At 42.6% G+C, this 25,599-nt stretch overlaps 2 protein-coding genes across 2 annotated transcripts; both read right to left on the minus strand.

The window, feature by feature from the left end:
- Positions 1-260: 260 nt before the first annotated feature.
- Positions 261-15,599, minus strand: LOC142212975 (cholinesterase-like). Its single transcript, XM_075281111.1, is given in 3 exon segments — positions 261-346; positions 1,983-2,641; positions 15,552-15,599. Coding segments are annotated over 2 exon segments (645 nt in total). The 5' UTR covers positions 2,625-2,641; positions 15,552-15,599; the 3' UTR covers positions 261-343.
- A 3,557-nt stretch (positions 15,600-19,156) lies between these two features.
- Positions 19,157-25,546, minus strand: LOC142213366 (cholinesterase-like). The gene is made up of 3 exons (XM_075281683.1): positions 24,042-25,546; positions 20,625-20,778; positions 19,157-19,177 (listed from the first exon to the last, which is right to left on the minus strand). The coding sequence occupies exons 1-3, from the start codon at positions 25,544-25,546 to the stop codon at positions 19,157-19,159; spliced, it is 1,680 nt and encodes a 559-aa protein (XP_075137784.1).
- Between the last annotated feature and the right edge of the window lie 53 nt (positions 25,547-25,599).

The following is a 25,599-nucleotide window of genomic DNA, read 5'->3' on the forward strand; positions in this document are numbered from 1 at the left end:
AACCAACAGCTCCTATAAGAGCTACACTGCTTGAAGAGCATGGGCTGCTTATTCCCATTCATTTCTATGGGTAGCGCACGTATGCCGGCTCCCATAGAAAGCAATGGGACCTGTTTTAAGCGCTGCTGATTCGGAACGTTTACATGTTCAAAATCAGCCAGCGTATCCTCCATGTGAAGGGGCCTAGATATTTTCAGTTGAGACATAAAACGACGCTCAGTCATTGGAATATGTAAGATTTATTATGCACTGGAATAAACCAGGGTAAGGCCCATTTTCCTCTTCACTTCCATATCTTGAATTCAGTAGCACAATTTACTTATACTTTAGGATTTATCTTCATTTACTACAACCAAAAAGAGAAGAGTGTTACAATCATTGCTAAATAGAATAGATTGTTATTATATGTGTTTTTTCTGTGTATTTATTATTTTTGTATTTTTTTTATAGTGACATGCAACGCTTTCCTTGTGGTGATTAGACTTAGGGTTCACACATAGTTTTTTGGTCTGGATTTTGACGTGGGAAGCCACGTCAGAATCCGGACCAAAATGGGCCTGCAACTGTCGTGGCTTCCGACAGTCGTGGCTTTCCACTCCGGATTAGGCCCAAATGAATGAGTCTAGTCCGGAGGGATTGTCTTGACTTGGACGCCGCAGCGGAATCTGTGTTAAGATAGGGCAGGTCACTTTTTTTTTTAATTCAATGGGAGGCGGTTTTTTAACCCGGATTTTGACGTGGATTCCAAAAAACTATGTGTGACCTAGCCCTTAGGTTTCTTAGGCTGAATCCTGTGCCCCAAACACTGTAAATGGGTTGCCATTATCTTTAGTTATTCCTATCAAAATATCAGTATTTTTGAGTGAATGTTTTACTAAGTTTTGGGGGATGTCGGTTAGAAAATCATTATCCAAAACTGGAGCACAAAAATTCAGATGCAGTTACAATTTCCTTATCAACCAATTGTTTGGCATCTACTTTTTGTAAACAGGCTATAGCGGCATCATCATCCTCTATAGGACAATTGAGGAATGTTACAAGTTGTATGGAAAACCTCCTCGATAGGGTTGAGCAATCATGTTGAGCAATCTTTTTAGGTTGGATCGAGATCGGTGATTATTTTCCACAATGCTTTGCTACTGGCCAAGCATTGTGGGAAAGCTAACAATGTTAGCCTTCACACTGAGTATACACTCCGCTCATTCTGAGCGGAGTGTATACTCAGTATGAAGGCTCCGCTGCGGTTCCATAGAAATTAATGGAAGCAGCCGGCACACAGCCTTAACCCCCTGCATGCCGGCTGCATCTATTCATTCTAATGGGAGATTAGCTAACATCTCTAGTAGCTACTTACCTGCAGAGATGGCTGGTCCGGTGCCCGGTGTTCTTGTTCTTCTTCGCCTCGCTGCCCCGCCTCCCAGGTTAGTGTTAAAGAGCTAGGTAGAAGGCAGGGCTTGTGGCTTAGGAGAGTGTGGGCGGGTACAGGGCTGGGAGACATGACGTCTCCCCTCCCAGTACCCGCCCACACTCTCCTAACCTGAGAGGCAGGGGGCAGCGAGGCGAAGAAGAACGAGAACACCGGGCACTGGACCAGCCATCTCTGCAGGTAAGTGGACATCAGGGGGGGGGCTAAGTAGCCAGAGGATTAAAAAAAATCCTCTGGCTACTTAGTGATTAAAAAAATCACTACACAGCGTGGATTCTAACAATTAAAGTAGTCAATTGTTAGATTCCATGCTGTAGGATTGTTTTTAAAATCCGATCTCCGAATAGTAAAAAAATACCATTGACTTGCATTGGGACTGAGATCGGATTCGAATGAAAAATTATTGGAAATCGGATTTCAAAATCGATCCTGAAAAGTCAAGATCGGCTCAACCCTACTCCTCGACCTTTCATGGCCTTTCACGAGAATTGAATGCCCAGTTTGCTGTTGCTGTTCAACTTAAAAAAACAGCTATTTTAAAATAAGAATGACTTACTGGACTTATCACGGAAGCAGCTCCTGCATTACGTTAAAAAATTGTAATATTCTTTGGATTTCCACCAAAAGCTGCTATATTTTCTTGAACCCATTGAAGTGCCAGCCTTTGGTCAAACAAACCAGCATTTCCTGGAGTTTTTGTATTTTCTTCAGAAGTGAATAAACCCAGTGCTCCAAGTCTGTTTTTTAATGACACTATGACCACTTTCTCATAAGCTGCCTGCGCACTTCCATCATATGTATCTAAAGACGAGGTACCAGAATTAAGCCCTCCTCCATCGATGAACATCATGACGTGTGCCGGTTTAGACATGGTTTGTGGAACCCATACATTCAGATACAGACAGTCCTCACTCATTTCATTTTCGACATTACCCATATCTGTCTCAGATATCTCACTGGAGAAACCTTTACTCTGGTAGCAAGAGTTTCTATAGGTGGTGGCTTCATAAATGCCTTGCCATGGTGCTTCTCCATATGGAATTCCTAGATAGGCTGTGACAGCACGAGATTTCACAGACTGTTTTATTCCCCTCACTCTTCCTTGCTTAATTTTCACAATTGTGTCATCTTCTGCCATAATATAAACAGCAAGTATAGTTAGAACCACGAAACAGGTTTTGTAAATGTAGAACCTCATATTTTTGTGCTCTAGGTCTAGAATTTTAAAAACATAATATATTAATGTTTATGAAGGACACATCACTTTATTTAACACAGAAGCACTTTACATATAAAGTATTTATTTTCTTGTTTCTAAACATTGCATCTATACACACATACATGTTACACGACTATACACATTACAGACATTACATGACTATACACCTATACATGTTACACGACCATACACATTACAGACATTACATAACTATATACCTATACACGTTACACGACTATACACATTACAGACATTACATGACTATACACATAAGATGAATCCCTAACATCCATGGGCTACAAGGAATTCTCTGTCGCTGCCTGCAAAACCAAGACCACCAAACTCGGCCACCACTCAGGAGGCATACTAATATGGTTCAAGGAGGAGCTTAAAGAACATGTGAAAGCCTTCAAACGCGGTGACAACCACATGTGGATAAAAATAAGCAACTCCATCCTCAACGGCAAACATGACATATACCTCTGTGCAGCATACATCCCCACATCAGAGTCCCCCTACCACATCCCAGACATCTATGAGATCCTACAAAGGGAAATTGCCCAGTTCCAGTCCCAAGGCAGAGTGCTGATCTGTGGTGACCTAAACGCCAGGACTGGCACAGAGAAAGACTTCTTGTCCCCTGATGGAAACCTGCACATCCTGGTAGGTGAGATCCACCACCTGGAGTCTGCAAAGACAAGAAGAAATAGCTATGACATAGTCGTCAACAAGAGCAGGAGACAGCTGCTGAACCTGTGCCGGAGTCTGGGACTGTACATAATGAACGTGCGTACCAGAGGGGACTCTCTAGGACGCTTCACACTAAACTCCCACGTGGGAAACAGCGTGGTGAACTATGCCATCACAGACGCAGACCCAGCAGACATAGATGCTTTCATAGTCACCCCTGAGACACACCTGTTGGACCACAACCAGATCCTGCTGTACATGAAATCCACTGACAAACCACTCACACAGCAGCCCCACCAGATTGGTCTCTACAACCTGCCACCAACCTTTAAATGGGCCAGTCACCTGGCCACCAAATACATCAACGCGGCTAACCGACCCGAAATCAAGGAACTGCTCACAAACTTCTATATGAGTTCCTACCAGCCAGACCAACAAGGGGTCACCCGAGCAGTGAAGGACTTCAATAACATCCTGTACACCACAGCAGAACTAGCAGGCCTGAAACAGACAAAGCCCAAGAGACCGACTAACAAACAGTCTCACAAATGGTTTGACACTGACTGCAAGGCTCTACGTCTTCTCTAAGGGCAGTCTCAACCAGAAACACAGAGATCCCAACAACAGAGAGTCGAGGGAAGCCTACAACAATCTATGCAAGCAATACAAAGGCACCCTCAGAGAGAAGAAACAGAGGTACCTCTCCCACAAAATAGAGCAACTAGAGGACTCCCTCCAGGACAGCTCATTCTGGGAGACCTGGCACCATATGGGCACAAAGCCCAAGAAAAACTCCCTCTACATCCAAAATGGCAACATCTGGCTCAACTACTTCAGAGGTCTCTACAAAAACACCCCTGAAGAAGACCTAACCCCAGAACAGCAACAGATAATCACCAAACTGAGGGACATTGAGAAAGTCATCAAGGACTTCCAGAACCCTCTGGACTCACCAATCACCATAAAAGATATACAGGAAAGAATTGCCCTGCTGAAAGGCAAAAAAGCCAGCGGCCCTGACGGCATCCTACCAGAGATGATCAAATACAACCCTCCAGACAAACATATGGCACTGGCAAAACTATTCACCCTCGTCCTCAATACCGGACACTTCCCCCAAGACTGGAACAAAGGCCTCATAACCCCCATCTACAAGAATGGAGACCAATATGACCCCAACAACTACAGAGGGATCTGTGTCAGCAGCACGCTGAGGAAACTGTTCAACAGCATCATCAATAACAGAATCCTCACCTTCCTCACACAACACGGGGTCCTCAGCAAGAGCCAAGCAAGGTTCATGCCAAAACACCGCACCACGGACCATATTTACACCCTGCACAGCCTCATCAAGACCCACATCCACGACACCAGAAGAGGCAAGATATTCGCCTGCTTCGTGGACTTTAAGAAGGCATTTGATTCAGTATGGCACCCAGGCCTGCTCCTAAAACTCCTAGAGAGTGGAATAGGAGGAAGAACGTATGACGTCATCAAGAGCTCCTACAACAGAAACCAATGCAGTGTGAAGGTGAATGGGAAAAGGACAGCATACTTCCAACAGGCCCGAGGGGTCAGACAAGGCTGTAGCCTGAGCCCAACGCTCTTCAACATCTACATCAATGAACTGGCTACAGCCCTAGAGACCTCACCAACTCCAGGCCTCACCCTGAATGACCGTAAGGTGAAGTTCCTGCTATACGCCGACGACCTCCTACTCCTGTCCCCCACCGAGAAAGACCTCCAAGAAAGCCTGTCAGTGCTAGAAAAATTCAGTACCACATGGGCTCTACCCATCAACCACAAGAAGACCAAAGTCATGGTATTTCAGAAGAAGGGCCATAACAAACCCCCACCCCAAAATTCACACTGAACGGCTCCACACTGGAGAAAACCAACAGCTACACCAACCTGGGCTGGAGCTCAGCCAATCAGGAATCTTCAAAGCAGCAATAGAAACCCTGAAAGGAAAAGCCTGCAGAACCTTCTACACCATCAGAAGACAACTGTATCACCTCAAACCATATTTGATGCAGTCATCGCCCTGATTCTCCTCTATGGAAGTGAGGTCTGGGGCCCAGCCACCTACCCAGGCCAGTCAAAGTGGGATTCCAGCCCAACAGAGACCTTCCACCTGGAGTTCTGCAAGTACCTCCTCCATGTCCACCGCAGCACCTCCAACATGGGATGCCGGGCAGAGCTAGGCAGACTCCCCCTATGGCTCACCATACAGAAGAGGACGCTATAATTCTGGACACACATACAGGGCAGCAGCCCTGGCTCTTACCACCACCAAGCCTGGCTGAGCCACAGAGCCCTGAGCAAACCCGATACCCCCCAACCAAGCATCAGCCATCTGCCAAGCCAAAACCCCCAACATGCCCTGAACAAGGCTCAAATAAAAGGAGTCATTGAGAGAGACAAAGAGCAGTACATCGAGGAATGGAGAAGCGCAATAAATAACTCCATGAAACTCACTGTGTAACAGTCACTGCAAAGGGACTACACCATGGCCACCTACCTGGAGAGAATATGCCACCCCAAACACAGACAGACCCTGAGCTGGTACAGACTGAGCGCCCACAACCTGGAGATGGGGCAACACAGGCAGACGTACAAGCCACGGGAGAACCGACTGTGTCAGCAGTGTGACCACGGGGCCCTAGAAGACGAGAGCCACTTCCTGCTACACTGCACCAAATACTCAGCTGTGAGGGCCGTCTACTACCAAAGACTCTTTGCCCACATCCCAGCTCTGCTGCATCTCTGATGCAAATTGTGGTGGATGTGTATGTGAGATATACACTCCTTTCTGGCCCTTAACAGTGTCATGTGACTGACACTCTGACTCTCCTGCTAACACATCATCTTGTGTGGATGGAAAACCAGCTCTTCTAGTCATTCCTATTCCTAATATTGACATAAGGGAATGAATAGAAAAATGTCTTCTTGTCCACAAAAATTTACATACCTCGCTATCTACATCATAATTATCAAAAGGCCATCTTGACTAAGGGGCTCATATCATATCAAGGAATATAGACTGACTTAACCAAAGTTTACAATAATTCACCTCTACTCTACTTATTTGCCCTCTCTTTATTAACCCCTTAGCGACCCTGCCAATAACAGCAGCGGTCGGTGCCCGAGCCGATCGCTGCTGTTAACCCTTTACACACTGCGGTCAAACGCGACCGCAGCGTGTAAACAGCGCAGGCGGCATGGGCGCCGCCATGTTTCGCCGATCGCCGCCCTCCTGAACGTCACATGAGGGCGGTGATCGGTTGCTATTGAAGGCTTCCAGGCTTGTCTCTGCACTAGATCTATTAGACGATGCCAGAGGCCAGAGGCAGCGTCTAATAGAAGTGCTGCGATTCTGCTATTCACTGCAGTACTGTAGTATTGCAGTGAATAGTATGAGCGATCAGACCCCCTAGGCTTCAAGGTACCTAAGGGGTCTGATCATAAATGTAACAGAAGAAAAAAAAAAGTTTTTAAAAGTATTAAAAAAATAAAAAAAATATAAAAGTTCAAATCACCCCCCTTTCCCTAGATTAGCTATAAAAGTAATTAAAGAACATTAAACATAAACATATTAGGTATCCCCGCGCTCCAAAATGCCCGAACTATTAGAATATTAAAACATTTATCCTGTACTGCGAACGGCGTAGCGGCAAAAAAAATAAAAACAGCCAAAAAGCGTTTTTTTCAACACTTTGCCTCTTATAAAAAATTTAATAAAAAGTGATCAAACCATCAGATCTTTCCCCAAATGGTATCAATAGAAACGTCATCTTGTCCCGCATAAAAAGACACCACAACCAGCTCCATACATGGAAATATGAAAAAGTTACAGGTGTTAGAACATGATGACACAAAATTTTTTTTCTATTTTGCAAAGTTTATCATTTTTTTAAAAGTATCAAAACATTTCAAATACTATATAAATTTGGTATCACCGCGTTCGTACTGACACGTAGAACACAGGTAACATGTCATTTGTACCAAACAGTGAACGCTGTAAAAATTAAACCCATAAGAAAATGGCGCAAATGCATTTTTTCTCCAATTGCACCTCATTCTGAATTTTTTTCCAGCTTCACAGTACATTGCACAGCATATTGAATGGTGCCATTACAAAGTACAATTTGTCCCGCAAATAATAAGCCATCATGTGACTCTGTGAACTGAAAAATGAAAAAGTTATGGCTCTTGAAATGTGAGGAGGGAAAAACGAAAATGCGAAACCAAAAAATGGCCTGGTCCTTAAGGGGTTAACTCTTATTACATATTCAGAGTAACTTTTTGTAAAAATATATTACCCATTTTATTAGGAGCCATATTGAAAAAATTATTCCTAATGAACTTGTTCCAAAATATCATCACAAAACCAAAAATAATCATAGGTCAAAATCGTCTCTAAAGTTACATTTAGGGCCCCTTCACACGGCGTAAGCGCGCCGCTCATTTAGACACGTATAAACATGTCCGAGCGCGGCGCTTCAAAACAGAGCCCATTGATTTCAATGGGAAGCGCTCGTATATGCGGAAAGAAATATATTGGATTTATAAATGTGACTGTCTGGCACCGAAGGGCTTGAATGAAACATTAGAGGACATCACCCATTAACTATGGACCTTTCAGGACTTTGGACCGCTAGAATCTTTGACCCCTGGTTGTTTGTATATGGGCTTGTACGTTGAATATTAATTTCATTTTTTATTTAATTATTTAATTTTTTATTTATTTTTATGGATATGCACCCTTTTTTTATGCTCTTTTATACTTTCTTTGTTTATATATTATATTTATATATTTATTTATTCCTTTATTTATTTATATATTATATATGGTAATTATTAGTGTGTTTATGTCCCTCTAGTTATCTTAGTAATCTCAAACAATTTACAGTCCTATGAAAAAGTTTGGGCACCCCTATTAAATTTAATCATTTTTAGTTCTAAATATTTTGGTGTTTGCTACAGCCATTCCAGTTTGATATATCTAATAACTGATGGACACAGTAATATTTCAGGATTGAAATGAGGTTTATTGTACTAACACAAAATTTGCAATATGCATTAAACCAAAATTTGACCGGTGCAAAAGTATAGGCACCTCAACAGAAAAGTGACATTAATATTTAGTAGATCCTCCTTTTGCAACGATAACAGCCTCTAGTCGCTTCCTGTAGCTTTTAGTCAGTTCCTGGATCCTGGATGAAGGGATTTTGGACCATTCCTCTTTACAAAACAATTCAAGTTCAGTTAAGTTTGATGGTCGCCGAGCATGGACAGCCCGCTCTCAAATGATCTGAAAAGAAAGATTGTTCAACATAGTTGTTCAGGGGAAGGATACAAAAAGTTGTCTCAGAGATTTAACCTGTCAGTTTCCACTGTGAGGAACATAGTAAGGAAATGGAAGACCACAGGGACAGTTCTTTAAGCCCAGAAGTGGCAGGCCAAGAAAAATATCAGAAAGACAGAGAAGAAGAATGGTGAGAACAGTCAAGGACAATCCACCGACCACCTACAAAGAGCTGCAGCATCATCTTGCTGCAGATGGTGTCACTGTGCATCGGTAACAATACAGCGCACTTTGCACAAGGAGAAGCTGTATGGGAGAGTGATGAGAAAGAAGCCGTTTCTGCAAGCACGCCACAAACAGAGTTGCCTGAGGTATGCAAAAGCACATTTGGACAAGCCAGCTTCATTTTGGAAGAAGGTCCTGTGGACTGATTGAGTTGTTTGGTCATACAAAAAGACGTTATGCATGGCGTCCAAAAAAAACACCATTCCAAGAAAAACACTTGCTACCCACTGTAAAATTTGGTGGAGGTTCCATCATGCTTTGGGGCTGTGTGGCCAATGCCGGCACCGGGAATCTTGTTAAAGTTGAGGGTCGCATGGATTCCACTCAGTATCAGCAGATTCTTGAGAATAATGTTCAAGAATCAGTGACGATGTTGAAGTTACGCCAGGGATGGATATTTCAGCAAGACAATGATCCAAAACACCGCTCCAAATCGACTCAGGCATTCATGCAGAGGAACAATTACAATGTTCTGGAATGGCCATCCCAGTCCCTAGACCTGAATATCATTGAACATCTGTGGGATGATTTGAAGCGGGCTGTCCATGCTCGGCGACCATCAAACTTAACTGAACTTGAATTGTTTTGTAAAGAGGAATGGTCCAAAATCCCTTCATCCAGGATCCAGGAACTGATTAACAGCTACAGGAGGCGACTAAAGGCTGTTATCTTTGCAAAAGGAAGATCTACTAAATATTAATGTCACTTTTCTGTTGAGGTGCCCATACTTTTGCACTGGTCAAATTTTGGTTTAATGCATATTGCACATTTTGTGTTAGTACAATAAACCTCATTTCAATCCTGAAATATTACTGTGTCCATCAGTTATTAGATATATCAAACTGAAATGGCTGTTATAAACACCAAAATATTTAGAACTAAAAATGATTAAGATTAATAGGGGTGCCCAAACTTTTTCATAGGACTGTACCTTTATCTATTTACATATTTATATATTTATTTATTCATTTGTGAATAACAACTTACCTTACTAAAATATTTAACCTCTCTCTCTCTTCTGGAATCTTCCCATCCTCCTTCAAGCATGCTGTTATAACTCCGCTATTGAAAAAACCCTCCCTTGACCCATCCTGTGCTGCTAACTATCAACCCGTCTTTAACCTCCCCTTCATCTCTAAACTCTTGGAACGCCTGGTTTATTCTCGGTTAATCCGCTATCTCTCTGCTAACTCTCTGCTTGACCCCTTACAATCTGGTTTCCGCGCTCTGCACTCTACTGAAACGGCTCTCACAAAAGTCTCCAATGATCTCCTAATGGCTAAATCCAATGGCGACTTCTCTCTTCTTATTCTTCTGGACCTCTCTGCAGCTTTTGACACTGTTGACCATCAACTCTTCCTCACTATGCTCCGCTCAGTCGGCCTCAATGACACTGCGCTCTCCTGGTTCTCCTCTTATCTCTCAGACCGCACTTTCAGTATATCATTTGCGGGCTCTGTTTCCTCCCCTCTTTCCCTTGCTGTTGGGGTTCCTCAGGGCTCGGTCCTAGGCCCCTGCTCCTTTCTCTCTACACAGCCCCCATTGGACAAACCATTGCCAGATTTGGTTTCAGGTACCATCTTTATGCTGATGACACCCAATTATACACATCTTCCCAGGACATCACCCCTGCACTCATACAGAACACCAGCACCTGTCTCTCTGCTGTCTCAAATATCATGTCCTCACTCTATCTGAAACTAAATCTCTCCAAGACTGAACTACTACTGTTTCCACCATCTAACAGATCTGTCCCTGATATATCCATTGCAGTCTCAGGCCTTACTATAACTCCTAGGCAGCAGGCCCGCTGCCTCGGGGTCATGTTTGACGCAGACCTTTCCTTCACCCCTCATGTTGAATCACTCGCACGTTCATGTCACCTCCACCTCAAAAACATCTCCAGAATACGCCCTTTCTTACCAGAGATACATTAAAGACACTTATTGTCTCTCTGATTCATTCTCGCCTTGACTACTGTAACTCCTTACTTATCGGTCTTCCCCGAATGAATGCAGCGTCCAGGCTCATCTATCAGGCTAGACACTACAGCGATGCCTCCGGTCTGTGCCAGTCACTACATTGGCTGCCTATTCATTATAGAATACAATATAAAGTTATCACTCTAATTCACAAGGTTCTCCATAATGCCGCACCTCTCTACATTTCCTCCCTCATCTCTATCTACCGCCCAACCCGTGTTCTCCATTCACTCAATGACCTAACACTTACATCCTCTATTATCAGAACCTCCCATGCTCGTATACAAGACTTCTCTTGAGCTGCACCACTTCTCTGGAATGCTCTACCCCGGACAATCAGATTAACTCCCAATTTCTACAGTTTCAAACGCAAACTAAAGACGCATCTTTTCAGACAGGCCTATCACAATGTCTAACGTAAACCCTTAACCCTCCTCTGTCCCCGCTCCCACATTTCCCCACATGATATGATGTCATCTCATGCTAACTCCATAGGTCCAAGCTCCATCAACATGTTAAAGGACACGACTGTCGACAGCTCATAAAGTTTTATGTTTATGTAATGACAGTCACCTCTACTACAAAAGTGTCTGACCTCTGCATAAGCAATGCCGCCCCTGCTACCTCTTGTGTCACCCCCTCTACCTCATAGATTGTAAGCTCTTGCGAGCAGGGCCCTCAGTCCCATTGTGTGAAGTGACTACTTCTTTGTAATGTATCTTTATGTCTGTATTTGAACCCTACAAATTGTACAGCGCTGCGGAATATGTTGGCGCTATATAAATAAAATTTATTATTATTATTATTATTATATTATTTGTGTATACTCTTTTCGTTGTTATATATACGCTTAGGTCCACACCATTATCAGGGTCTCTATTCATTCCCTGACTCTTGTATTTATTTCTCTCTGCTCGGGCTCGGATGTTTATTCGCCCGCTTCCCAGGTTCCGACAGCGGTATAACTGCTTAGTGCGCATGACTGCGGCTCTGACGTGCTGCGCATGCACACTGCTTGCTTCCTGACGCGCTGGCCGGCCGGCCGGCACGTGTGAGCCGGAAGCTGCGGCCGGCGCGCTCGTAATCTCCACCCCACTGCACCACTAATGGGTTATTTATTCAGCTGCCCTACACAGTGGTGTCATGCTCTGGCCCACTGTGGAAGGGTAAGTACCCATTTAAGTGTCTCTTTGCTTATCTGCTGCAATTAACTATTTCCTATTCACTGCTGTTGCCAATACTTGATTAATATTCCTGCCAAGTTGGATTTTAAGAGAGACTCTTACTATTGCTATGGCTCTCTGTCCATTATTGTACCATATTGGCAATTCATGTATAGACTTGTGGTACAAAGAAACCAACTTTTGGTATTTGACTTTTAATGCCTACCCTACTGCTTCACTAATGGGCAATTGATTCTACTCCCCCAACACGATGTTGTCATGTTTTGGCCCACTGTGGTGGGTTAAGTACTCATTTGTGTGTTTGCTACAACTGGTTTCTACTTAACTTCTACTTACTACTGTTACTAATATTTGGATTGCATCTCTACAAAGATGCAGTCTAATAGAGTTACTTATTATTGTTATGGCCTATTTTCTACCAACGCTTATACCCATCATTGCGTACTATATTGGCTACTCACATATTTGTGGGACATAGAAACTAATTTTATCTATCTATTCTTCTTGCATGTTGTATCTATTATCTTTGTAAAAAGTTCTTATATTTAATATACACTATATACTAGTCTTGATCCTATCCATTTGTTCATTCTACACAATCTTGTGGTGTTCCTACCACACCAGACTTGAAAAGTAACATGTGCTATATGTTATTTTGTATTTTTGTTTTGTTTAAAGAATTTTATACACTTGAGAAAGGGCTATATGCCAGAAACGCGTCGTGTGTGCCAATAAAGGAGTTTCATTACATATCTATTGGCGAGCGCTGTTTGTCCTTGACTTAACCCCTGAGGAAGTCGGTCTATTACATACCAGTATACATACGTCCCTGTGGCGTCTACAGCTGCTGCCTTCGCTGTCCTACACGCAATTCTTAATGCACTAAAGGTTGTTTTGTCACGCACACAACCTTCCCAGGTGAGAGGACAATTGTTTCTTCTTACCTACCAAGTGTCTTTGAATAATACACAAGGATCCACTCGGTGTGGTCTCTTCTCTTTTCTTGTTCTACATTAATTTAACTCAGGTTTTATTTATATCTGCTTAACTTAATTTAACTTCATCTTTTATAATTAATTGAAAATAAAAAAGTTAATTTTTCACAGTCGTCATATACTCTAGGAAAAAAAATAGAACATGGCGTATATGTTGTCGATCAAGTACAAATGTAGAAGTAATGGTCATGTGCAGGGGCGTAACTACCGAGGTAGCAGGGGGAGCAGCTTTCACAGGGCCCAGGATGTTAGGGGCCCAGCGACAGCCGCTACTGCTGCATTTTTTTTTTTCTTAATAGGTTTTTACCGGCTGGAGTTACTCCAGCCGGTAATGGGCCCTATTCATGTACCCGTCCTGGCAGGGGCTGGGATTGGTAAGTGACGCCGTGGGCCCCACAAACACTATCATTATACTCGGGGGTCTATTCAGATCCCCGAGTATAATGATCAGAGGCCCAGGAGCGGTAAGAGAACATAAAAAACACTGTTACTTACCTCTCAGCGCTCCAGACAGGCTTCTGGCCTACTTCTGTGACATCCCTGACGTAAGTGGCAGTGTTTTTTATGTTGGTATCCCCTCTCAGTCTCCGATTATTATACTCTGGGCCTGAAAAAAAGACCGAGTATAATAATTGTTCATGGGTGTTCACAATGGTGCATAATAGTGTGTGCAGGGACCACTATGGGGCATAATACTGTGTGTAGGGGCCACTATGGGGCATAATACTGTGTGCAGGGGCCACTAAGGGGCATAATACTGTGTGCAGGGGCCACTATGGGGCATAATACTGTGTGCAGGGGCCACTATGTGACATAATACTGTGTGCAGGGGCCACTATGGGGATAATACTGTGTGCAGAGGCCACCGTGGGGCATAATACTGTGTACAGGGGCCACTATGGGGCATAATAGTATGTGCAGTGGCCACTATGGGGTATAATAGTATGTGCAGGGGCTACTATGAGGCATAATACTGTGTGCAGGGTCCACTATAGGACATAATAGAGCACACAGGAATCGGGGGGGAGGCGGGTTGGTCTTTGGCGTCGGTCGGTGGTTGGGTGGGAGTTGGGAGAAGGGCCCATGTCAAAAGCTACAGGGCTTCACCATTCCTAGTTATGCCACTGGTCATGTGAATAGCTCCCATTCACTGACATTGAATGTAATACTGTTGTGTTAAAAAAAAAAATGGACATCACATGGTCATTCAAGCAGGACTTTTCTCTGCGTTTTTTGGGTGGAAACCCAGTGGACCTCATAATAGTCCATGGGGTACTTGGGGTTTCTATAGGTAACCGCCTTGTAAGCGAATTGGGATTCCGTTATTTGGGTCAGATTTTTAGTCAATTTCAGGAAAGAGGGACACACTCACCATATGGCAGGTATACAGTATACTATCTATCTATCTATCTATCTATCTATCTATCTATCTATCTATCCATCTCCTATCTATCTATCTATCTATCTATCTATCTATCTATCTATCTATCTATTTTTTTTTTTCAGATACTGCCAGCACATGAAAGATAATAAAAAGGAAAAAGAAAATGACGCCAGACCTCAGAGACCAGACAAATAAAGAATCCAGGCAACTCTCCAAAGTAATTCACCCACAGCAATGTTTCAGCTTTAAACTCTAGAACATTTTTCACGTAGTGTCATGGTGTGCAAGCACCAAACATATATAATATGCAGCAGCTACTGGAAAATTTCAAAAATTAAAATGGTTTTTGGGTGCAGTAGTTGCTGGGTGCTGGGGAAGGGGAGGGGGTGTTTTGGTTGTCTGTCTGCCCCTTCCCTGAGCTTGAGGACTGGTGGTTTTTCCGCCACTTGGAATTCAGTCTGGCTGAATATAGGGAATCTGCAGTGCTCCTATTAACCCCTTCCTGACGGAAGAGGAAGTCAGCAGATACCCCATATGCAATAGACCGAGCACTGTCAGACACAGGGATACCGAATGTGTATGTGTGTCACTGTCATTTTCTACTTTTATATGTATTCTAGGGAAAGGAGGGATTTACAACTTTTATTTATTTTACTTTTTTATTATATTTTTAAAATCTTCTTTTCTTTTTTTTCCCCACTATTCTATGGGAGATTTTATACACTACTATTGCGGCTGGTCATAGACCCCCCCCCCCCTTCCCAAAAAAAAAAAAAAGCAGAGGGGGCTTTTTCAGCACAAAAACTGTGCTTAAAAGTTCGACTTATACTCGAGGATATACATATATATGTGACAAAATTATCACTATATAAAATTTCACTAATAAATATGAGAATCCATAACATATCACACCACATAACATCACACCATAGTGAATATCACATTAGAAGCTCTGAATAAATACAATTTATATAAATCATTTTCTTATATAGTGTGCAAAATATATAAACTAGAGTTAAATATATCACTAAAAATTCATATAGTGAAGGTACAACATTAATAAAAAGCAATTATTTACCTTAGGAGATCTAGATTATAACAGAGAACCATATGCTGATCCTAACCCTCACCTCAGTGACTCTGCTGCTCTACTGCTTTTGCCTAAAGGCTATGTCTAATATAGTAGTGCCAAGTATTTACTGAGCATGCTCGAAATAGATCACATTCATCATCATTAGAGATGAGCGAGTAGTATTCCATCGAATACCTAGCTGCCATAGGATTGCGTGTAAACGGCCGATCACTAACAGGTTAAGCGCAGTGAATATTCGATGCGCTTAACCCGTTGGTGATCGGCTGCTTACACGCATTCCTATGGCAGCGAGGTATTCCATGGAATACTACTTGCTCATCTCTAGTCATCATGCTTCATACATGTGCTCAGCAAGCCATAGTACTAGAGGAAAATACCCTACATGTGGGTGTAAACTGATGTTTGGGCACATGGCAGTACACAGAAGGGAAGGAGCGACACATTTGAAGAGTAGATTTTGCTGGAATAGTTTTCAGGTGCCATGTCTCATTTACAGAGCCCCGAGAGTACCAATACAATGGAAACCCTCCAATAGTGACCCCATTTTGGAAACTACCTCCCTCACAGAATTTAACATTGTCTTTGGTGAGCATTTTGACCCCACAGCCGTTTCCCAGATTGTATTAACATTGGGATGTGTAAATGAAAAAGTTTTCATATTTTAAAGGGGTTAAGAGAGAAAAAGCACCCCATAGTTTTTTTTTTAAATGCTCATGAAAACAGCAATATCCCAAATGTGGTTGTTATCTTTTTTATGGGACACAATTGGCAGCATCAACCGAGTATGTGGGGTCCTGGAAGCCCACAGTCACTGGTTTATACCTAGGCCGAAAATACATCAGTCTTGTTGTGGGGGGCCAGTGGGGTTATTAAGGTAGAGGAAACCCCATAGATGCTGTAGGCATAGTATCTAAGGGGTTAAAACCCCCAATTGTAGCTGAGTTGTAACTTGGAGACCCCCGAGTATAATGATAGTAGTGTTTGTGGGGTTCATCAACCCATGGCCTCACTTACCGATCCACGCTCCTGATCACAGCCACATTTGCAAAAGGGGAAGCGCTGGTACCCATGAGTAGGAGCCGGGGTTGGTAAGTAAATAGGGCCCCTTACCTGCTGGGGTTACTCCAGCAGGTAACAGCCTATAAAAAAAAAAAAAAAACACAACAGGGGCCCGCTGGTCGATGTGTCAGCGGCTACCACTGAATCTAGAAATAATACTGCTGCATGCTGTGTTATCTTGTCCGGTAAAATGTGCCCCTTACTGGCCCTCACACAGTATAGCACCTCCTTTACTAGCCCCAACAATCTATAAAACCCCTTTGCTTGGGGCAACATGGTGGCTCAGTGGTTAGAACTGCAGCCTTGCAATGCTGAAGTCCTGCGTTCAAATCCCACCAGGAACAACATCTGCCAAGAGTTTGTATGTTGTCCCCGTGTTTGAGTGGATTTCCTCCCTTTCTACAAAAAAACATAATGATAGGAAAAAAAAATGTCTTTAATGGCCCCCAGAAACTATAATGTCTCTTTACTGCCTCTCAAATAGTATACTGTAACTTTAATGGCCCCCAGACACTATATTGCCCACTTTACTGGCTCCCACACAGTTTACTGTCTATTTACTGGCCCCCAGATACTACACAGTCCAGTCACAGTAATGTGACTCCCTGTCAAAATCCAGAATAACCACCTTTGGCAGAGCGGACTGCTGCGAGACGTGCTGGAAGAGAGGGGATGTTGTGATGATGATCACTGGGATGTTGAGCCATGCTGACTCCAGTGCCGTGGCCAGCTGTGCTAGGTTACACGGTTGAGTATCCATGGCGCGAACAACCCGATCAAAGTGGTCCAACAGATTCTCAATTGGGTTCAAGTCCAGGGAATTTGCTGGCCAAGGGAGTACGGTAAACTCATCCTGGTGCTCCTCGAACCACGCACGTACACTGCGAGCTTTATGACACATCGCATTGTCTTGCTGGTAGATGCCATCATCCTGAGGAAAAACAATTCTCATGTAGGGGTGAACATGGTCTGCAAGGATAGATGCATACTTGTGTTGGTCCATCGTGCCCTCCACAATGATGAGTGCACCAGATGACTGATGACACATGCCTTCTGCCATTGGTTATTTAACGTTGACGTCAAAAGTAGGCAGTGGTCACATTAATATGACTGAACTGTGTATAATTCCTCTTTTACTGGTCCCCACACAGTACACTTGCCCTCACTCACTGTTGAAACCCCTTAACTGGCCCCTACACAATAATGTATTAGTCAATTCCAACAGAAAGACATTTTTGAGAGAAGTCCTCAGTAGTTGATACCTTTTTTAATGGCTAACTTAAAAAGTTTTTTGATGACATATGGAGCTTTCGAGACTATAGAGGTCTCTTCATCAGGATGGTATAACACAATTTCTGAAGTTAGGCGTATATACACAGAGAAATGGAGTGTTAGATGCAAAATAGATGGAGAACAGAACATGTAAATAAACAGTAAAAAAACATATATATCAGTTCACAGGAAAGTTCTCTGGGTTTATGGCTTCTTTGATCAGTGATGTGTTGTCTAGTGGTTGTAAAAGGCCATAAAACCCTGGTCCTGATTTAACCCCCTTTGGAGAGTGTTAAGGGTCGTCATAAGTTTAAACTCCCATATGAGGCGATCTTTTCTGCTCTTGAAGTTTCCTCTTAGTACCAGGATCTTCATATCCTGGGTCATATTATGATTTTCATTGCAGAAGTGTTTTGGCACAGGGAGGTCCAGTCTCTGTTCTCTAATCTAGTCTGTGTGAGTTCATCCTCATCCTAAGTGACTGTCCTGTCTCACCTACATACAGGCCCCCAGGACACTTAGTACACAATATCAAATACACTACATTAGGTGTGCTGCAGGTGAAGTTACCTGGGATCTTGTAGTGTCGATCAGAGTTCGGGATCTTTATTTTGTCCGTAGTCAGTATGTGCGGGCAGCTTTTGCACCTCTTATTTCCACATGGAAATGTTCCTTTGTTAGTTGGAGGTGACAGTGAGCTGCTAATAATCATATTCCTGAGGTTTGGTGGCTGTGTGAGCGTGAAGGGTGTGGTCTGGGAAGACAGGCATGTCCCAGCCAGGCAGCTAAAGGGTGTTTGGTAAAGCACCACACCAGGGAGGTCAGCTTACTAATCAAGGCCTGATATTAGTCTGTGTGTGTGTAAAGTCAGGGAAATGTTTCCTTATGTTTAAGTTAGTTCTCAGCCGAGAAGGGTTTTGTTTTGTTTATTTGTGCCTTTGCAAAGGCGGTGTACGCACTACAAGTGAATAAAGCCTGAACGCCTGTGCAACCTAGTGTCTGTGTCCCTGTTTCCTGCACTGCTACAAGCATCTACCTGAGCGATTCCCCACATACAGGATAAGACTACGTAGGGTTTGTTTGTAGTCTGTTACCATAGTGATACATAGGTCTGTAAACAAATAACAGTAAGATACGTTCAGTGGAGAATAATTGCAAAGAAGACAAAACATTCATTGGAATATGTAAGATTTATTATGTCCTGGAATTATTCAGGGTAAGTCTCACTTCCACATCTGAGTTTAGTAGCATGGGGTACTTTAGGATTTACCTTCATGTATCTACAACCAGAAAGAGAGGAGTGTTACAGTCATTACACTGAATATCATTTCATTATATGAGATTTAGTGTGTATTACAGGAGTTTTAAATTGCTGATAAATCCTTAGGTGTCCAACAACCAGGATCCCTGTAGATCAGTTAGTTGCTTATTGTGGTAGCTGAGTCATGTCATGTGATATCTCATGCATTGGTCAAATGGTCTAATTGCCGTTCAGCTCTATTCAAGTGAATGGGCTGAGCTGTGATATCAAGCATACACTATACAAAGTTATGGAGTTATGGTTGATTTCTCTGAAGAAGCTGCAGTGTCTATTACACAGCTGATCAGCCTGGAACTTTGAGGTTGGACATGTGCTGATCTTTAATTGATGACCTCTCCACTCTAGTGTTACAAATGAACTTTGCCAGTCCCAACTTTGGCTTGCCCATTGACCTCTTCTCTACTTTTCTGTTTATTGCCAAGCAGTGGTGTCTCTTGACCTGCCTGGGACAGCTATCATTGAACGGAGAGGACTCTTAGAGATTTTCTTGCAGTAGAGTGTAAATCTCAGGGGTTTAAGGATGGAAACCAAGGGACCACTTAGATAGTACCATCAGGATTAGACGCTTGAGTGGCACAGTGGCACAGTCAGTCCATACCTGTTGTTGCTGGATATTTCCAACACAGTAGATGTGATATGTAATACTGAGTTATCTATCTATCTATCTATCTATCTATCTATCTATCTATCTCCTATCTATCTATCTATCTATCTATCTATCTATCTATCTATCTATCTCCTATCTATCTATCTATCTCATATCTATCTATCTATCTATCTCATATCTATCTATCTATCTATCTATCTATCTATCTCATATCTATCTATCTATCTATCTATCTATCTATCTATCTATTATCTATCTATCTATCTATCTATCTATCCATTATCTATCTATCTCCTATCTATCTATCTATCTATCTATCTATCTATCCCTCTATCTATCTATCTATCTATCTATCTCATATCTATCTATCTATCTATCTATCTCATATCTATCTATCTATCTATCTATCTATCTATCTCCTATCTATCTATCTATCTATCTATCTATCTATCTATCTCATATCTATCTATCTATCTATCTATCTATCTATCTATCTATCTATCTCCTATCTATCTATCTATCTATCTATCTATCTATCTATCTATCTATCTCCTATCTATCTATCTATCTATCTATCTATCTATCTATCTATCTCAATAGTCAAGTTAACAGGAATTCCTAATTAACGGAGTATCACACCTATTTCTCCTGAGGACTTGATGACTTACAGTCACAGCCACAACCAATGTCATTTTATATGGCAAAGGATGAGATTACCCATAAATCATGTTGTTTTTTTTTTAATTCATAATGAAATATCATAGGAAACCATAGAATAAAATAATATTTGCCCACCTACCATTTTTACCAGTTTGGGGTAGAAGGAATTCCAGAACTGACATTTTTGACTGTTCCATTTTTGCTTAACATCAATGCGATCTGCTTTCAGAATGGCGTAACTTTGTTCTTCAGCTGAATACTGCGGCCAAATAATTTCATCATCATTTGGATTTCTACATGATATAAAACACATTACGAAATAGGACATTATGCCATTATGCTTACAAATAGTTCATAAAGCTCCGGATTGTTCCTGAGTCATAGATTATGATTTAATGGGAGTCTATTAAAATTGGACATAAAGATTAGAGATGAGCGAACAGTGTTCTATCGAACACATGTTCGATCGGATATCAGGGTGTTCGCCATGTTCGAATCGAATCGAACACCGCGTGGTAAAGTGCGCCAAAATTCGATTCCCCTCCCACCTTCCCTGGCGCCTTTTTTGCACCAATAACAGCGCAGGGGAGGTGGGACAGGAACTACGACACCGAGGGCATTGAAAAAAATTGGAAAAAGTCATTGGCTGCCGAAATCAGGTGACCTCCATTTTAGACGAATAGTGGATTTCAAATCCGGGTCATATGAGAATGTGAACTTTGTGACTATGAGACAGGGATAGCTGTACAGGCAGAGATAGCTAGGGATAACCTTTATTTAGGGGGGAATGTTATTAAAAATAACTTTTTGGGGCTCTATCGGGTGTGTAATTATGATTTTTGTGAGATAAACTTTTTCCCATAGGGATGCATTGGCCAGCGCTGATTGGCCGAATTCCGTACTCTGGCCAATCAGCGCTGGCCAATGCATTCTATTAGCTTGATGAAGCAGAGTGTGCACAAGGGTTCAAGCGCACCCTCGGCTCTGATGTAGCAGAGCCGAGGCTGCACAAGGGTTCAAGCGCACCCTCGGCTCTGATGTAGGAGAGCCGAGGGTGCACTTGAACCCTTGTGCACCCTCAGCTCTGCTACATCAGAGCCGAGGGTGCGCTTGAACCCTTGTGCACACTCTGCTTCATCAAGCTAATAGAATGCATTGGCCAGCGCTGATTGGCCAATGTATTCTATTAGCCTGATGAAGTAGAGCTGAATGTGTGTGCTAAGCACACACATTCAGCACTGCTTCATCACGCCAATACAATGCATTAGCCAGTGCTGATTGGCCAGAGTACGGAATTCGGCCAATCAGCGCTGGCTCTGCTGGAGGAGGCGGAGTCTAAGGTCGGACCTGAATGGAGACTGGTGTGGAGCGATCTTAGACTCCGCCTCCTCCAGCAGAGCCAGCGCTGATTGGCCGAATTCCGTACTCTGGCCAATCAGCACTGGCTAATGCATTGTATTGGCGTGATGAAGCAGTGCTGAATGTGTGTGCTTAGCACACACATTCAGCTCTACTTCATCGGGCTCCAGACACGAATTTGGGTTTCCCCCTTAACGAGTTTATGTTCCCCATAGACTATAATGGGGTTCGAAACCCATTCGAACACTCGAACAGTGAGCGGCTGTTCGAATCGAATTTCGAACCTCGAACATTTTAGTGTTCGCTCATCTCTAATAAAGATATCTTGTAAGGCTTGTGATAAGGTTTTCGAAACCGCCTTTCTTATTTCATTCTGCTCCTCCGTTGCAGAGATATTCAGAGTTGTAAATGTAAATTAGCTGAGAAGGGTATTAGGGGTGTGTAATCTACAGTTTGGGTTTTGGTCAGGGCTGAAGATTATTGCCCCTAATCCCCCCCAAGATCCACCCAACATGGGATGAAGGACAGCTCTTTGTCTTCTCTTGTCTCTCCGAAAGTGTTCGTCAAGTGCAGTACCCGATGATGTCACACTATACCCTGAAGCGTATTGCCATACACTGAGAGAAGAAATAGGGCTACCCTTCATCTCGTGGTGGGCAGCCCATGGACGGATTTAGGTAATCTGCAGTGCTGACCAAAGCCCAAACTAATGCCTTTTCAGTTTAATTACATATGTATAAAACTCTGAATAGCTCCTCAATGGAGCAGTGGTATGAAATAAGAAGGCAGTTATGAGAAAAACTACAAAGCCCTACAAGGTACTGTGTCTATCTTCATATCCAATTCTGAGTTGACAGACTCCCTATAAAGGTTTAATCTAATTTATGTGGAAAAAATTCTGAAAATATACAGTGCCCTTGGGCACAAGTGGGCCAATGCCTTGAGGGTTTTGCCCCATCTGGGGGACCCCTTCAACAAATAGCTACTGCCTCCAAAGGAAATTTTAGGTAACCACAAATCTAGTGTAGTAGAACATGATACATGATCAACTAACTCCAAAGCAGGGAGGGAATCACCTTCAATGATGTTTATAAGCCATCATGGGGTGAACACTTTGACGGAGAACCCTAGCATTAAAAAGAATTAAACAAAATGAACTAAAATAAAACTGCTGCAAATGTGATAAAAAAAGAACACTAGTTACTAGAGATGAGCGAACAGTAAAATGTTCGAGGTTTGATATTCGTTTCGAGTAGCCCCTCAATATTCGACTACTCAAATCGAATAGCGAACCCTATTATAATCTATGGGGGGAAAATGCTCGTTTCAGGGGTAGGCAACGTTCGATCAAATTATACTTACCAAGTCCATGAGTGAGGGTCGGGCTGGATCCTCCGAGAAGTCTTCTGCCTGCACTACAAGCGGACATGCGCAGTCGGCTCTGCCCAGGCCCGATGCCTGGCAGAGTGAATGAAGAGCCGGAAGACGCCGCGGGGAAGCTGCACGGAAAAGACTTCTGAAGGTAGGAGAAGAACCAGCATTGATTGGCTGACTGTATAGCATTCGGCCAATCAATGCTGGTTCTGCATCGAACTTTTACATTCGAATAGCGAGTGGTACTCGATCGAGTATGAGTATTTCAAATACCGTAGTATTCGATCGAATATCTACTCGATCGAATAATACTCGCTCATCTCTACTAGTTACCTCTTCTTTCCCCTAAAAGTTAGTTGTGGTGCTTTGATGGTTCTTCCAGTCTTTTTTGACAGCATGTGACCATTGCAACCAAGTAGAAGTTGCAGCAACCATATGCCTTTATTACTTACAACATCATTACAATCACTGATCAGAGAATCGTTGAAGCACTAGTTCAAGGGAATTGGTGAGTAGTCTTTATATCTCACCACATTCCAATCATGTACTTAGATTGTTCAAGATTTGCCTTATAAACCTGTTAACATTTGCTAGACATGTACCTGGCATGGCCTTATCTCCAAAACCAACCCTTGTTATAAATACAAGATAATCCTGTGTTGTCAGCCTTACTTAGATATTGTTCATTGAAACATTGAGTGTCCCTGGCAACCAATATAATCAACAAGAGAGCACAACAATGAGACAGAGATAGATGAACCTGCAGTGTTTTGCACAAATCTCCCATAATTCCCATAAAACCAAAATATAGTCATCAGCTTACCCTTTTCTCGCAAAGTTGCCCCAGATATTCATAAGTCTTCTGCTAAACACTTGTTCTTGGTTTGAGAATTGTTGAGATAAAATAAGTGGTTTTCCAAATAATATTGGCAATTCTGCACCATGGGCGACCCCCATCCACTCTGGAAGTCCTTCATCTGATGGACGATGAGCATATTCATAGACATAGAGGTTAGTTTTAGTATTTGAAGCAAAGTCTGCAAAATACTTTGAAGGACAAGTAAAAATAGTGTCTCTCAGTATCTGCTCCATGGCTTTACGATTCTTCTCAGTGTTTTTTTCATCATCCCAGTCTACATACAGTAACATCATAGATTCTACAGAGAGATCATCTCCGGGTGGGAAGTAATATCTCAAACTTTCTTTAAGTTCCTCGGTGGTGATTAGACTTTGGTGTTTTACACTAAATCCTGGTGCACCGAACACTGGAAATGGGTTACCATCATCTTCAGTTATTCCTATCAGTATATCGGTATTTTTGAGTGACTCTTTTACTAGGTTGTGGGGGATGTCGGTTAAAAAATCATTATCCAAAACTGGAGACAAATGAACTATAGGAGATCCAGATGCACTTAGAATTTGCTTATCAATTAACTCTTTGGCATCTACTTTTTGTAAACAGGCTATAGAGGCATCTTCATCTTCTGTAGGACAGTTGAGGAGTTTGGCTAATTGTACGGACAACACCCTTGACCTTTCTTGAGAATTGAATGCCAAGGTTGCTGTTGGTGCTCCACTTTGAAGAATGGCTCTATTAAAATAAGAATGGCTTCCTGGGCTCATCACATGATACCCTACGGAGACAGCTCCGGCACTATGTCCAAAAATTGTAATACTGTCCGGATTTCCACCAAAAGCTGCAATATTTTCTTGAACCCATTGAAGAGCCAGCCTTTGGTCAAACAAACCAGCATTTCCTGGGGCTTTTGCATTTCCTGGGAGAGCTAAGAAACCAAATACTCCAAGTCTGTAGTTCATTGACACTACGATGACTTTCTCAGAAGCTGCCAGCACACTTCCATCATACATGTCTGAAGACGAGGTGCCAAAACTAAACGCTCCTCCATGGATGAACACCATGACGTGTGCCGGTTTAGATATGGTTTGTGGAACCCATACATTCAGATTCAGACAGTCCTCACTCATTTCATTTTTGACATTCCACTTATCTGACTCACTGAACTTTGCATAGCCGTTATCTTTACTCTGGTAACAAGAGTTTCCATAGGTGGTGGCTTTGTAAACTCCATGCCATGGTGCCCGGGGTTCTGGTTTTTGGAACCGTCTTTCTCCTGTTGGTGCTTCTCCATATGGAATTCCTAGATAGGCTGTGACAGTACGAGACATCACAGACTGTTTTATTCCACTCACTTTCCCCTGCCTTGTTTGTACAACTGTGTCATCTTCTGCCGTAACATATACAGCAAACATAGATAGTATCACCAAATAGTTTTTGCTGCTGCAGGACCTCATATTTGTGCTCCACATCTGCAGTTTTGAAAACACAATATATTAATATTTTATACATTTTAAAGTGATAC

Source organism: Leptodactylus fuscus, chromosome 7 (assembly GCF_031893055.1).
Source record: "Leptodactylus fuscus isolate aLepFus1 chromosome 7, aLepFus1.hap2, whole genome shotgun sequence".
Classification (NCBI taxonomy): domain Eukaryota; kingdom Metazoa; phylum Chordata; class Amphibia; order Anura; family Leptodactylidae; genus Leptodactylus; species Leptodactylus fuscus.

Bases quoted from the DNA above. Each gene is read 5' to 3' on its own strand.
- LOC142213366 (XM_075281683.1), bottom strand. From the start codon at position 25,546: ATGTGGAGCACAAATATGAGGTCCTGCAGCAGCAAAAACTATTTGGTG. The intron at 20,779-24,041 runs GTAAGCTGATGA...TATATCATGTAG, and splicing joins GGCAACTTTGCGAGAAAAGG to AAATCCAAATGATGATGAAA. The intron at 19,178-20,624 runs GTAGGTGGGCAA...TTCTGGTTGTAG, and splicing joins ACCCCAAACTGGTAAAAATG to ATACATGAAGGTAAATCCTA.